Consider the following 13,489-nt stretch of genomic DNA (forward strand, 5'->3'; position numbering starts at 1 on the left):
GCCGTCAGGGGGCCTGCGAGGAGGGCCGGAGCGTGCGCGGCGCCCCCCGCCCGCCATATTGAGTGTGGCCCCCACGGCCCGCACATGCGCCGGGTGCCGCGATAAAAACGGCGTCGCGATCGGAAAATTTATTGATCGTTTTAGCCACAGCGCAAGGTTTATTTTCCGCAGGCGGCCTTCAATGTTCCCCCCTTGCTTTGCGCTCGGGGTAAAACGCAGGCGCCCGAGTGGCCAGGCCTGAGGCAGCACGGGGGCGTGGCCGGGGCGGGGGGTGGGCGTGGCCTCCCCGTGCGAGGTTATAAAAGGGCGGCCGCGCCCGCCCGCCCCCGCCAGGCTCAAGATGGCGGCGCTGAGGGCGGCGGGGGCGGCGCTGCTGCGGCCCGGGCGCGGGGAGGCGGCGGCCAGGCTGGGCTACCACAAGAAGGTGAGGGGCGAGGGGCTGCGGGGAGGGACGGAGGGACACGCACACGCGCCTGGCGGCCGTTGGTGACGCGGTGGCCCCTGGCAGGTGGTGGATCACTACGAGAACCCGCGCAACGTCGGCTCCCTCGACCGCAACGCCAAGAACGTGGGCACCGGCCTGGTGGGCGCCCCGGCCTGCGGCGATGTCATGAAGCTGCAGGTGACGTTGGGGACCCCGCTGGCACCGGGGGAGGGTGGCACCGCTGCGAGGCCCACCCAAAGTCACCCCTTTCCCCGCAGGGGCGCGGCGTGGCCTTCCCCCCTCACACCTCTTCACCCTGAAGCGGGCCCCGTCCCGCTTCCCGGGGTGCAGTGGGAGCCAGGGCCCCGCCTGGGCCTGAGAGGGTGGCTCTGGGGCACCTGAGGGAGCCGAGCCGCCTGCTGAGGTGTCACCGGCATTCCCGCAGGTGGAAGTGGACGAGAACGGGAAGATTGTCGACGCCCGCTTCAAAACCTTCGGCTGCGGGTCGGCCATCGCGTCCAGTTCGCTGGCAACAGAGTGGGTCAAAGGGAAAACGGTAAGGGTCGCCGCCGGGGCGGGAGGTGACGCAGCAGAAAGCCTTCAGAGCTTCAGACCTGCTTGTGTTCTCTGTTGGGACTGCACAGGAAATGGTGGCCTAGAAACGCCAGTGCTCACTTGGTGCAGGGTGGTACAGGAGCCTGGAAAGCGACTGTCAGCCCTGTTAGCGGCCTCAGTTCTAGAGCAGTAGTTGCCTTTTCCAACAACCCCCATTAATCTGCAGGGAAGCATTTCATGTCTTTTGCAGGAAGCAAAAACGTGCTGATCTTGGATTCTGAAGGAAAGTTTAGTTACAGAGCGTCTTTAGGTTATTTATGCTCTTTGTGCCAGACCAGAAACCTGTTTCTCTATTATGATCAAAGGCAAGCATAGAACAATCCCCCCGGCGGCACCTACCTGGTGTTCGCTTTGGCGTTTGCATTGGTTCGTTCCTGCCACTGCTCAGTCCGAGACATTCCGTAATTCCGACGTCCTTCGCTGCCCCTGGCAGTTGAGGTTGTCTTCCCTGTGGATTCTCTTGGCCCCGGACCGTTGAAGCTCTCTTAGCAAAGCCTCTGTAGCCCGTGCTGTACCTCCCGTGACCGGTGACTGCGTTTCAGGTTGACGAAGCGCTGCAGATCAAGAACACGGATATCGCTAAAGAGCTCTGCCTCCCTCCCGTCAAACTGCACTGCTCCAGTAAGTAAAGGACCGAGCGGCGGAAGCTCGAACACGAGCTTGTCTTTGGGAGGGAGGCTTGTGGGAATAGCACAGCTGCTTCTGAATGTTCTTTTCCAAATAAAGTTGCTGCACCAGGAACAGCTGAGGTTGGCCCACAAGAGAACTTGGTTCCGTTCGGATTTCAGGGTTGTTTTAAGAGCTTTCAGCTCACTTTCATCCTCTGGAACCCGTAGCTCAGCAGATGGATAGTAAACGTTCAGATTCCGACATTCAGCTTCACCGGCGCTGCCTGGAGCGGTGGTTGCTGCTGGGTGCTCTTCTTTTTACAGCGTCTTTTGTTCTAAACAACTTCTTGTCCTTGAAATACTTGTCCTGTTTTCCTTGTAGTGCTGGCTGAAGATGCCATCAAGGCTGCCTTGGCTGATTACAAGCTGAAGCAGGATCCGAACAAAGAGGCAGAGAAGAAAGCAAACAATGCCTGAGTGACTGTAAAGCTTGTTCTCATTCCACTTCGATTTGCGGTGCAATTACTCTAGCTATCCGTAGGATCCTGCGCACTACTAAATGAAGCTGTAAGATACGCACAACTTCCGCACGGCATGTCGCTGTTGGTGCGCGCACGGCCGCTCTTGCAGTGCTTACGCGGCGGGGACGCGGGTATTCCAGCAGCCTGTGTCCTCTCACGACTGCCGGGGAAACGTTAGCGCGAAGACGACTGCTCAGCTGCAGAGAACTTGGTGGCTTCTCTCAGGAGAGGACATCCTGCTGCTCTGGTACTGGAAGGGCTGCACTTTTTGGGAAGATGTATAGTTTTGCCTAATATTTTACAGAGTTTAGTGGGAAACGTTGCCTCGGTCTTTATGTAAGAACTGCAGATCAGTCTGTGTATGGACGTGGTGTACAAGCACGGGGCGGTGCGTCCGCCCGCTAACTTCGGCCGCGTCAGAGCTCCGTTTCGCAATCCACGGGCGCGTTCCTCGTCCCCGGGGCGCTGGAGGGCACTGGCAGTGCGCCGCTGCGCCAGGAAGCGCAGACACACAAGTTCTCACATCCTGTCGCGACTCTTGCTTGCTTTTTTTAAGTTGAAGCTCCCGTTAGAGGAGCAATCTGAGTTTTGGGGTGCCTTCTGTAGGAGTTCAGCGCTTGGACTCTGTCAGAAGGGAGCAGATGGGCTGAGGGGAAGCTCCCGGGGGAGCCTCTGCACCCCGCGGGGCGCAGCTCGTTGGGTTGCGGGCGGTACTCACCTACTGGGGGGCGCGGGAGCTGGCTCCCCGGGAGCGGGGCCACACCAGCCTTTCGGAGTTCGGTATTTTGGGGTGACCTGGCACGGCTCGCCCTCTGCGCTCCAGGCCACCGCGCTTGCTCTTTTCCTGGGGAGCGTTTCCATAGGTTGCCAAAAATAGCAGAAAACGCGTTTAAAAACTTTGCTCTTAAAGCTTTAAGCCGCCCATGAAGCCTCACTTCCCGTTCTTCACGCCTAGGGTGCTTTAAAGCGTTTAAAACCACGTTTAAAAAAATCTGTGGTCCCTCAGCTCCGCACCACCCTGCCTCCCAGCTTCGCCCGCCGTCCCAGCCGGGCGCAGCCGCAGCGCTGAGCCCTGCGGCGGCACCGCAGCCGCCCCCCCACCCTCGGCTGCGGGGCGCAAGATAAAAAGTTTCCCAGAAGCGGCGCGTCGGCGCGCGGATTTTTGCGACCGATAAGCCCGGCTCCCGGCGTTTCACCTGCGCGAATAACCTTCGCCCCGCAGCACGGCCAGGCCGCCCGCGGGGCGCTGGGGGGGAACGCGTGGAGCGCGCTTCAGTGACCCTGGGAGCTGCCGAAAGAGACAGGAGAGGAGCTCTGCGTGGGAAATGTCTTTATTGCTGGCTGCAGGGGTTAAGAAAATTACGGCAACGCTCCAGCGGGGCTCTGGGCTGCCAGCGGCCGTGGCTTTGGGACGGAAAAACAAAAGGACGGGGGTCGTGGCCGCTAAATCCCCTTCCCTTCGCCGCCTGGCTGGGCAGGGGTGGCCCGGGTGAGCCCGTCCTCGCAGCTCTGTGGCCGCGGGGGCCGGCAAAGCCAGCCCAGGTTGCGTGGGACCCCTGCCCTGCTCCCCGCGGAGGGGAGGGGGGGTTGCACAGACCGCCCCCCACAGCCACCATCGCATGGCTCTGCCTGGGGGATGCAGCTCCTGGCCAGGCGCCGCGCAGGGCCCAGGATTAATTAATGTAATTAGTAAAAGTCACATCTGGGAGAAAGTGGGCGGCGTGTGGCAGAGGGCAAGGGCTGCCCGGCACAGCACGGGGTGGGGGGGGGCAGAGCCAGAGCTGGGGGGGGGGGGATGCACCCACCCAGTGCCTGGGGGTGGGAAATCCCCTCGGGCAGCAGGAGCCACGGGGCTGGGGGCCCCCCAGCGCTGCCCAAAAATCACCGGCTGCCGAACCCCCCCCCCCGGCTCTGCCACAGCGTCCCAACGGTGCAGGGGTCGGGGGGAACGGGAGGGGGCTTCATCGGGGCTTCCTCGAGCCACCACGTACTTAGGGAGCGGCAAAGCGCCCCGTCCATCGCGTGTCCGCGGGGCGTCCCCCCCGCCCCGGCGGCTCCTGGGCAACCCAGACCCTGCCCTAGACGGCGGGGGGGGCTGCGGGGCCGTCCTGGGCCGCGCTGGGGGTCCCCTCACCCCCTGCTCCCGTTGCACCCACCGCTTCCTCTGTGCCTGGATTTTGGGGAGCGGGCTCGGCGGGTTGCTCGTCGCCTAACTTTTTGCTTCCTTCCTCCTCCTCCTGCTCTTCCTCGGGGGGGGACTTCTGCTCCCCCCGGGCCCCGCTGGGCAGCCGCGCTTTGGGGGATTTGAGGTTCTGGGCGGCAGCGAGGATGTCAGCCTGCAGCTGCCGGCCGCAGTCGAGGGGCTCCTCGGCGCCGGGGTCGGGGGCTTTCTCGGGCACCTCGTTGAAATCCCGGGGCCCCCCAACCTTGTCCCGCTCGTCCACGTACTTCTTCTTGGGGAAGGAGGAGGGGTAGTAGGCGGACGCCTTGTGCTTCTGCCGGACGATGACGGCGGCGCAGATGATGAAGAGGAGGACGAAGGCCAGCGAGCCCACCACCACCACCAGCAACATGTACTCCTTGAAGAAGTCCACCAGCCCGTCCAGCACGCCGCCCGGCGCCGAGCTGTTGGTCACCGTGGTCCCCGCCGCGTCCCCCACCGTCGGGCCGGTCCCCGGCGTCACGCGGCGGACGGGCGGCGCGGCCGAGACCTCCTCGCCGTCCCCGCTGCCCCCGCCGTCGGGCAGCACCGCCACGTGCCGGGGCGCTGCCGACCGCACTGGGGCCGCCGCCAGCAGCAGCAGCGTCAGCAGCCACGTGCCCGCGGCCGGCTGCGCCGCCATCTTCCCCAGGGGCTCGTGCACGGCGGCCTGCGGGACGCAGAGGGGAGGGCGAAACGTTAACATCCCGTAGGAGCGAGACCCCCGAGCCCTGCCCCGACCGAAGCCCCGCGGCGTCCCCACCCCGAGCCCCGCGTGCGGCTCCGGCGCAGACGTACAAGCATGAGCGTCAAACCAGCAACAGCTCGCGCAGGCGCTCGCTAATTCCCCTGGCAGAATTTCTTTAAGAAAAGCAAAAGGCGGCTCCGGTTCCCTCGCGCCGATGCCGAGCAAGGGTCTGTGTTTGTTTTGCAACCAGACGCTGCAAAAATAGATGGAAAGCAGCCGGACCGAATTGCTCAAGCCTGGGGGACGCCGCGTGCGCGGCGAGGGGACCTGGGCCGCCGCCAGCAGCCGGCTCCAGACAACGGTCGTTTGGCTGCTTCGAAAATTCCTGAAAAAATTGAGGTTTCCAGTGGAAACTTTGACACAGGCGACGCTGCAGAGGGGCCGGCCCCCGGCGCGAGCGGCATTTCCCAACCGCTCGTCCCGGCACAGACCGTTACGAACGATTCCCAGCTGGAGTGTGGCTAAAAATAGACGGGCGGCAGGATTTTACCCCGGTGCCGCTGCAGCGGCTGAGGGGTGGCGGGCCGGGGTGAGGGACCCCCAGAGCCCTCGCGCAGGGGCAGCCGTGGGGTTGGGGCCCAGTGAGCGGGGGGTGCCGGGGGTCCTGGCTGCCCGAGCATCCCCAGTGAAGGGTGAAGGCCAGCTCCGGCCACTCGCCGTGCCGCGCTCCTCTGGGCTGGATGTGCCCCACGCCGCAGCCCCCGGTGCGTTGTAGGACACGGGACGAGCGTTTCCCATCCCCACACGTGACCCGAAGCGATGAGCCAGGACGAGCCCCCGGCCGGACTCTGTGCCCCCGCAGGGTTCGGGAATGGGGTGCGACCATCGCCGGCACATCGCGGTGTGTTCCCGAGGGACGGCGGCGCGTTTCGGCTGTGCCGCAGAACGCCGTCGAGCCGTTCCCAGAGCTCTCCCCCTCCGCGCGGCCCCGCGGGAAGGTCACACAAACCAGCTCCCCAGGGATCCCCCGGGACAAGCACCCCAACCTCGCACCCCCCCCCAAATCCCCACTTGCCTCCCAGTTCGTCCCCAAACAAACCCGACCCCGCGGCGCTGCAAACCGGAGGGACTCCAGCGGCGGGACTTGGCTCTCGGGCTCCTTCCCGGCTGCAGAAATCTGGTTTGCGTTAAACCAGAGCGAACAAATGGCGGCGGAGGCAGGAGGTGGCCCCGGACCCCCGGACCCCCAGCCCTCCTGGCTCGCTGCAGGCGCCGACGCTGCCGAGGGCTCTGGGCTCGCTGTGGTAATGGTGGCACCACCAGGACGAGGGGTTTTGGGGGGCCAGGATGAGCCCCTGCGTCCTCCCCCTCCGCCGCAGAGATGGGCCCCCGGCTGCAGCAGGGAGCGGGGTCCCGGGGAGGGCGAAGGCGTTAATTCGCCGTTAGCAAGGCGGGCTGATGAGCAGCTGAGGGCACAGAGGGGCTGACTGGGGCCCAAATCAGTGCCAAGAGCAGGGCCCTCCAACCCCATCCCCTTCCCCATCCCCATCCCACCCCCAGACCCACGGCGTGTCCCAGCTCGGGCTTGGCCGGACGCAGGCGAACCCCGCTCCTCTTCCCTCCGCTCTCCGAACTCGGGGGAAATTCACGATTTTGATGTCGTCCGGGCACAGCATCCTCCCAACCCTGCCCGGCCGGCTCCATCCCACGTCCCGCCGCGGGGACCGTGCCCGGCCCCGGCCGCAGCACCCCCAGCTGTGGGGCAGCCCGCGCCCCGCTCCAGAGCCGTCCCAAAATTGGGGGACGCAGGCTGGCGTCGCCCGCGGGACCCTCACCTCGCCCGCAGCCGCCGCGTTCGGCGGGAGGGAGCCGGGAGGACAGGGTCTGTCCCGCACACCTCGCTTCCTCGCGCCCCTTTCTGGGATGGAGCCTCCTCCTCCTCCTCCTCCTCCTCCTTCCTCTCCTCCTCCTCCCGCTCCGCAGCCCAGCTTGTTCTCATTAGGGCTGGTTTGGGGAGGGAGCGTGGGAGGCCAGTGAGGGGCAGGCGACTCCCAGCCCCCTCCCAGCTGAAATCCATCTGGGAACTGGGTTGGGGGGCTTCCTGGCAAAGCAGGGAGCCCCAGTGCTCCCCGTCATGCTTTTTGGGGTGCAAGTGGGGAAGGGGGTGGCAGAGGACTTTGTTGCGAGGGGGGTGTTGCCCGTGAGGGTGGAGGTAAAACTCTGTCCCGTGGCTCAGCCACCGCGGGGGGATGAGGGCGCTGGCACCCCCAAGACGCCTCTTGGTGATGCTGTGCCGGACCCCCCACCCAGCTGCCTTTCACTGCGTGTCTGGGTCCCAGCACCCCAGCCCAGGGCTGGATCCCGTCCCCAAATCCTGGGCAGGAGCCGGGGGGCACAGCCACAGGGGCCATGCAGCGCCCAGGCCCCGAGGGGGACAAGAGGGTTTGGGGGTCGGTGCCTCGGCATTTTTGGGGACTGGCAGTGCAGCATGGGGGCAAAGAGTGCTTGGGACCCCCCTCTTTGATTTCGGGAGACCATTTCCTAAACACCCCAGCTTAGCAGCGCTCTGGCACAGGAGCCTCTGCCTTGGGGTGCGGGCAGGGGTGCAGGCAGGGGTGCCAAAACCCACCGCTGCGGTTCCCCAGGCCAATGCTGCAGCGGTGGCCGTGCGGCTCCCCGGGCTGTGCTCTCTGGGTCGGGGGTCCGGGGACACCGCCTGAGCCCCCCGCACCCAGCATCCCACCGCCACCCCGCCGCCGTCCCCTCCGCCTGGGACAGAGTTGCTCAAGAGGCCGCAGCCGCCGCGGTGACCTCATCCTCTTGCTATTCGCCTGCGCGCGCCTCCCTGGGGACCCGGCCAGACCCCCCCAAAAAATCATCACCAGCGCCCCGGGACGGCCCCCACCGCGGGGCTGGGGGCCAGGGTGCCTGTCCCCAGCCGAAGGGGAACCGGTGCCGGTTGGGTTTCTGCCGGCGTCGTCGAACATCGTGGCTCCCAGAAATAACGGCCCCGTCCGGCTGTCCGCAGCCGGTGGCTCCGCGCAGCTGCTGGGGCGGCTTTTCCCGGCCTTAAGCGATCAGCGCTGGAATTTCAGAGGGGACGGAGGGAAGGCAGGGGGAGGCCGGGGGGGTGCGAGGGCGGCCGACCTGGAGGAGTGCCAGCAGCATCCGGACTCGCTCCCGTGGCCCGGATGGGGATGGGGGCTGTGCGCTGTGTGCCCAGCGATGCTGGCGTTGGGCTGAGCCTTCGTGGCCACGGTCCCTGTCCCTCCTTGCCCAGGGCCCCCTGTCCCTCCTTGTCCAGGGGCCCCGTCCCTCCCTGCCCAGAGTCCCCGTCCCTCCTTGTCCAGGGTCGCCACCCCTCCGTGTCCAGGGTCCCCATCCCATCCTGCCCAGGATCCTCACCCTTCCCCAGTCGTGGTCCCCGCCGCCCCCCTCCAGGGTCTCTGTCCCTGCCCTGGGCTCATCCCGGCCAGCCGCTGCGGGGCCGGGCAGCCCCCGGTGCCAGCGCACACGGGCCATTATGATGCCGTTTTTGCCTGCGGCCGGGGAGGGCTTGGCCCCACGGTGCTGGGCGGGGCAGCACCGCCCGGGCCCCGCTTTGTAATTTGGGGGCAGCTGGAACGTGGGGACCCCACAGGGCTGGGCCCCGCGGCGCAGCCGGCCCGTGGTAACCTGCAATTTGAGGCATTTCGGCCCCGCTCTGCTTGTAATTTCACTGGGCTGCGCTTTGCTGTGCCAGCGAAATACCCGGGGGGGACCGATCCCGCGGAGCCGCGAAGCACCGCGCGTGGCATCGTGCCGCCGTCATGTGTGGCCCCGTGCACCGCACGCTGCCCTCCCAGCGCCCAGCACAGGGGCTTGCCGGGCCGGCGTGCCCCGAGGAGCCCGCTGCGACACCGCGCCGGATTCCTGTGCCGTGAGCTGGGCGATGGCAGCCCGACAGGAGCCGCCGACTGAGCCAAATAGGGCGATTCCCAGCTCCTGGCAGCTGGCTCGCGCTGCGGCAGTGGAGGGAAGTTTATCCTCGCTGCTCGCTGGGCTGCCGGCGCAGTAGACGGGGCTGGGAGAGAGCGGGAGCGATCCCTCTGACCCGCGCCCATCCGCCTCCTCGGGATCTGCCAGCCTCATCCTTGCCCAGAGCAGGGACGGACGCCGGATCAGCCGCTGCGGGGCGAAGGCGGACGATGGGAGCATCCCTTCGCCTCCCGGAGAAAGGGCATCACCCGCTGCTGGGGTGTCCCCATCCGGGGACCGGCCACTGCCACCGGCTGCGGATCCCCTCGCCCGCGCTGTCCCCCCATAAACATTTACGTTTGCAGGAGGGAGCGGGGCCAGCGAGGCTGCTTGGCCCCAGATGGAAAATATCCGAAGCACGGCGTGAATGTAAACAGGCGGCGGGGCCGGGGCGCAGGTGAGCCGCCGCGCTGCCAACCACCCGCGGGAGCGCGAGGCGGTCACCCCGAAAGCGGCTTTCGAGGCGGCTGCGCGCCCAGGGCCCAGCTGAGGGACGGGGCGGCACAACGATGCCTTGAGTGCGTGCCGAAACGCTCCGCTGCCCGCGCCTGCGCTGCAGGCATCCAGGGCGGCGGGAGCTGCCCGCTGGGGTGGGGACGGGGACGGGACGCGGGAATGGGGATGTGGGAATGGGGACACGAGGAGGGGGATGTGGGGCTGGGGATGTACGCCCTGACTGAGCCCCGGGCGCAGCGGCAGCGCGCAGGACCACCCCGGCGGGCGGTGACCGCAGGGCAGGAACACGTTACGCCACGCGCGCACCCGTCCCCTCACCCAGCGTTTCCGCCCCGGCACCACCACCCTTTCCGCTCCCACGCCGTGGCACGAGGCCAAGCCCCACGCGGGGAGGGGGTCCTGGGGGCTGCGGTCCCCACCCCCCGGGTTCCAGCCCCCTGCCCAGCGAGGGGTGGCTGTGGGTTTCGTTTGTGCTCCCCCACGGGGGGCTGGGGCTGCTGGTGGGCGAGAAGGATGGAGAAGTGAAATTTGGGCAGGGGGATGTGGGCAGGCGGCGGAGCGGGGAGGGGGCCAGGGGGCTGGTGGGCGCCGTCCCCACTAGGAAGAGACCTCCATGTCCGAGTAACGCTTTAATGGGGTGGGCCTGGAGGGCTGCGCTTGCCCCAGGAGAAAGTAGCTCCTGGTCACACTGGTCCCAGTCAAAACCCAAACCCGAGGGGATGGTGGGCCGTGTGCGGCCGCGCCAGGGACCGGGCACCATGGCGGGAGCATCCTGCCGCGGCCGCCCGCGACGCTGTGGGACACAGAACCCCGTCCCCGCGGCTCAGGAGTGCTCCGGCAGGAAGCTGCTGAGAGTCAGGTTGTCACCGTCGGAGCTGCCGTCGAGCAGCGGCTTCGCCCGCCGGGCCGGGCCAGCCCTGGGGCCGTTGGCGGCCGCCTCGCCGTCGGGCAGCAGGGAGGAGATGCAGACCATCTCGGTGTGGCTGAGGCGGCGGTGCGCCGTCCGCGCCCGGCGCCAGAGCAGGGCCCCCAGCACCCCCGTGCACACCATGAAGGTGGCGGCCACCAGTGCCAGCAGCAGGATGGCCAGCAGGCACTTGCCCATCACCTTGCTGGGGTCCCAGGGGAGCGGGGTTCCCCCGGGCTTCGTGTCCCAAGGGGCTGAACGAGTTGGTGTGGTGGGGGCTCCGGCTTTCCTGACTTTCTTGTCACTCGTGGTGGCGTGGCTGAGGGCTGTGGGGGTCACCGAGCGCGGCCCCGCAGAGGAGCTGCTGTCCGTGCCGCCGGCCACCGGCCTCTCCTTGCCGGGCGATGTCAGCCGGCTGGCGATGGTGGTGACGCTGTTTTGGGGTGCTGCCTGCGTGCCGGGCCCCAGCAGCAGGTCGGGGTCGGGGGAATCGGTCTCATCGTGCGGGTCGGCCGTGGTCGGCACCGCGAGCGTTCGGTGCAGGCTGGCGTTGGTGCCGGGCGCCGGTGGCGCGGAGCTCAGCAGCAGGTCGGGGTCGGGGGAATCGGTCTCATCGTGCGGGTCGGCCGTGGTCGGCACCGCGAGCGCTCGGTGCAGGCTGGCGTTGGTGCCGGGCGCCGGTGGCGCGGAGCTCAGCAGCAGGTCGGGGTCGGGGGAATCGGTCTCATCGTGCGGGTCGGCCGTGGTCGGCACCGCGAGCGCTCGGTGCAGGCTGGCGTTGGTGCCGGGCGATGCCGGCGGCACGGAGCTCAGCAGCAGGTCGGGGGAATCGGTCTCATCGTCCAGATCAGCCGCGGTCGGCACCGCGAGCGCCCGGTGCGGGCTGGCGTTGGTGCCGCGCGCCGGTGGTGGCACAGAGCCCAGCAGCGAGTTGAGCTCTGGGAAATCGGTGCCGTTGCTGCTGGGCGTGGTGGTGGCAAGGTGGCCGTGCCCGGATGTGGGGGCGGTGGCACTGGGCTGCTCCCCGCCGTCGGCCCGTTTCCTGCGGGAGAGTGGCGGGGGCTCAGCCTGCACCGGCTCGGCCGCCCCCCAGACCCACTGCGCCCCACGGTGCTGCGGCGGCGGCGGCGGCAGGGCCCCGCACGCCCGCAGGGTGCTCAGCACCACCAGCAGCACCAGCAAGGCCCGGCCCAGCGCCATGGGACCTGCGGGGGGAAGAGAGAGGACAGGTGAAATGGGGACCCCGTTCCCTGCGAGAGGATGCTGAGCTCCGTCCTTCAGGCTGGAAACAGCCCTGAGGAGGGGTCGCAGGTGAGCAAAGCATCCTCCTGCCCTCCTGGAGCGGGGGCCCTGCAATTTGGGGCTGGGAAGATGTGGACCCCAGCCTGCTCCGCTGGAGAGGAGAGTTTTGAGAAGGAAGTTGGGTGCCTGGAAATGGGAAACGAGCCGCGAGGTGACGGCTGCTGCAGGACGGGCAGTTGCAGGATGAGTCCCCGTGCAGAAATGAAACCGCAGGGATGTCGCGTGCATTTCGCTAGAACCCCCTCCCCTGGGTGCCCGTCCTCCCTCTCCGCCGGCCGCCATGTACCTGCGCATCTGCCGAAGGGGAGGCGAACCCGCCCCACACCCACCCCAAATCCACCCCTCCTTACACCGACACCCCCAGCACCCGGACGGGTGGAGGCCGGCGAGGGCCCTGCGTCCACACACCCAAACACCCACCAGTGCTCCCCCAGTGCCGAGCACCCCCGGGAGGCTCCCACCTCCCCAAAGCACCCACCCGCCTCCTAAAACCCCCGGGACTCACCCTGCATGGAGCGTGGCATCCTCTGGGCACCCACACACACCCCACGGGGGACCCCGAGCATCCTCTTTGCGCCCCTAGCTGAGCCAAATTCGGCACCCCCCCGCCAGGACTCACCTCTGTGGGGAGACGCCGCGGGACCCTGAGCTGCGACGCCGGCAGGCATCGCTGGCGAGGGCCCGGCTGCGGCGGGACGGGGGTAAGATGGCAGCCCCCGGGGCCGGGCAACCGCCGAAACGCGAGGGGCGTCGCAGGACACCCTCTGCCTGCGCCTCCCGCCCGGGCGGGGAAGGAGAGGCGGGCAAGGAAGAGCAGCTGCGGTTTCGGAGAAGCCTGGTGAGCGAAGGACGTCACGCCGGGAGTGGGGCCGCCGAGGGCCGGGGGGCTGCTGCACCCACCAGCGAGGGTGGTGGGGATGAGGGGTGCGCCCCAAAATGGGACTTCCCACCCCCCGCGGTGCGCTGGGAGCGCCGTGGGAGCCCCCCGGCCGGCTTGGCCCCACCGGCGGCTGCGGCGAGCTGGGTGCTGGGGCTCGCGCCGCCCCGAAAGCAGAAGTGACGGCAAACCTGGTGCCAGGGCTGCCAGCCGCCCCACCCCGGTGTGGGCACGAATGGGATGGAGGGGGCAGGTCACGGTGTCCCGAGAGGGGACGTGTGGGTACCCCGACACCGGGAAACAGCTTTCGCACGCGGGGAGGAGGAAGAGGAGGAGGAGGGCGAGGGCCTGGCTCAACGCGAGCCTTGCGCCTGTGCCCTTCTCTTGGCGCCCACATCCCCAGGAGCTCTTGGGGGGCTGCGGGGCGTTGTCCCGGGTGCCTGGCACTGCACGGGCTGGGAAATACCCCGGGCAGCGGGGCGGCAGCGGGCGGGAGGTGCAGCCGCAGGAAGGGTGCTGCAAGAGCACATCCGCAGCCGGCGCCATAAACAGCCCCACCGCCCGCGCCCCGGCAGGATGCACCCCAGCCCCGCTCAAAAACCTCCCGGCCATGGCGGCTGGAAGAGGGTCACCACGTCCCTCAGCCAGCCAAGCGCTCGAGTTCACCCGCAGGGAAGTCACCAGCGAGGCAGCGTGCGACGCTGGGGACGTGTCCCGGCTCTCCCGGGAAAGAGCAGACGAGAGCAGAGGGGCCCCAGGGGACGGACCCCGCTCAGCCACAGCCCCACACGCGCCGGTTTCTATCGCTGTGGGGAAGGGTGGCGAGATCATTTAATAAACTTACTGGTAAAACCCAAAGCGCCGGTGCTAACAG

General features: G+C 67.8%; 3 protein-coding genes across 3 annotated transcripts; 1 reads left to right on the plus strand and 2 right to left on the minus strand.

Annotated features, from left to right (window-relative positions):
- Positions 1 to 285: 285 nt before the first annotated feature.
- On the plus strand, positions 286 to 2,703 carry ISCU (iron-sulfur cluster assembly enzyme). Its single transcript, XM_086761783.1, has 5 exons — positions 286 to 424; positions 509 to 622; positions 870 to 980; positions 1,582 to 1,660; positions 2,030 to 2,703. Exons 1-5 carry the CDS (start codon positions 341 to 343, stop codon positions 2,122 to 2,124), a joined length of 483 nt encoding a protein of 160 aa, XP_086617909.1. The 5' UTR covers positions 286 to 340; the 3' UTR covers positions 2,125 to 2,703.
- A 689-nt stretch (positions 2,704 to 3,392) lies between these two features.
- Positions 3,393 to 6,984, minus strand: TMEM119 (transmembrane protein 119). Its single transcript, XM_086761597.1, has 2 exons — positions 6,892 to 6,984; positions 3,393 to 5,038 (listed from the first exon to the last, which is right to left on the minus strand). The coding sequence occupies exon 2, from the start codon at positions 5,009 to 5,011 to the stop codon at positions 4,247 to 4,249; it is 765 nt and encodes a 254-aa protein (XP_086617723.1). The 5' UTR covers positions 5,012 to 5,038; positions 6,892 to 6,984; the 3' UTR covers positions 3,393 to 4,246.
- A 3,161-nt stretch (positions 6,985 to 10,145) lies between these two features.
- On the minus strand, positions 10,146 to 12,740 carry SELPLG (selectin P ligand). The gene is made up of 2 exons (XM_086761561.1): positions 12,358 to 12,740; positions 10,146 to 11,641 (listed from the first exon to the last, which is right to left on the minus strand). Exons 1-2 carry the CDS (start codon positions 12,404 to 12,406, stop codon positions 10,353 to 10,355), a joined length of 1,338 nt encoding a protein of 445 aa, XP_086617687.1. The 5' UTR covers positions 12,407 to 12,740; the 3' UTR covers positions 10,146 to 10,352.
- Between the last annotated feature and the right edge of the window lie 749 nt (positions 12,741 to 13,489).

The sequence above is a fragment of the Chlamydotis macqueenii genome, chromosome 17, assembly GCF_036417535.1.
Source record: "Chlamydotis macqueenii isolate bChlMac1 chromosome 17, bChlMac1.mat, whole genome shotgun sequence".
In the NCBI taxonomy this organism is placed as follows: domain Eukaryota; kingdom Metazoa; phylum Chordata; class Aves; order Otidiformes; family Otididae; genus Chlamydotis; species Chlamydotis macqueenii.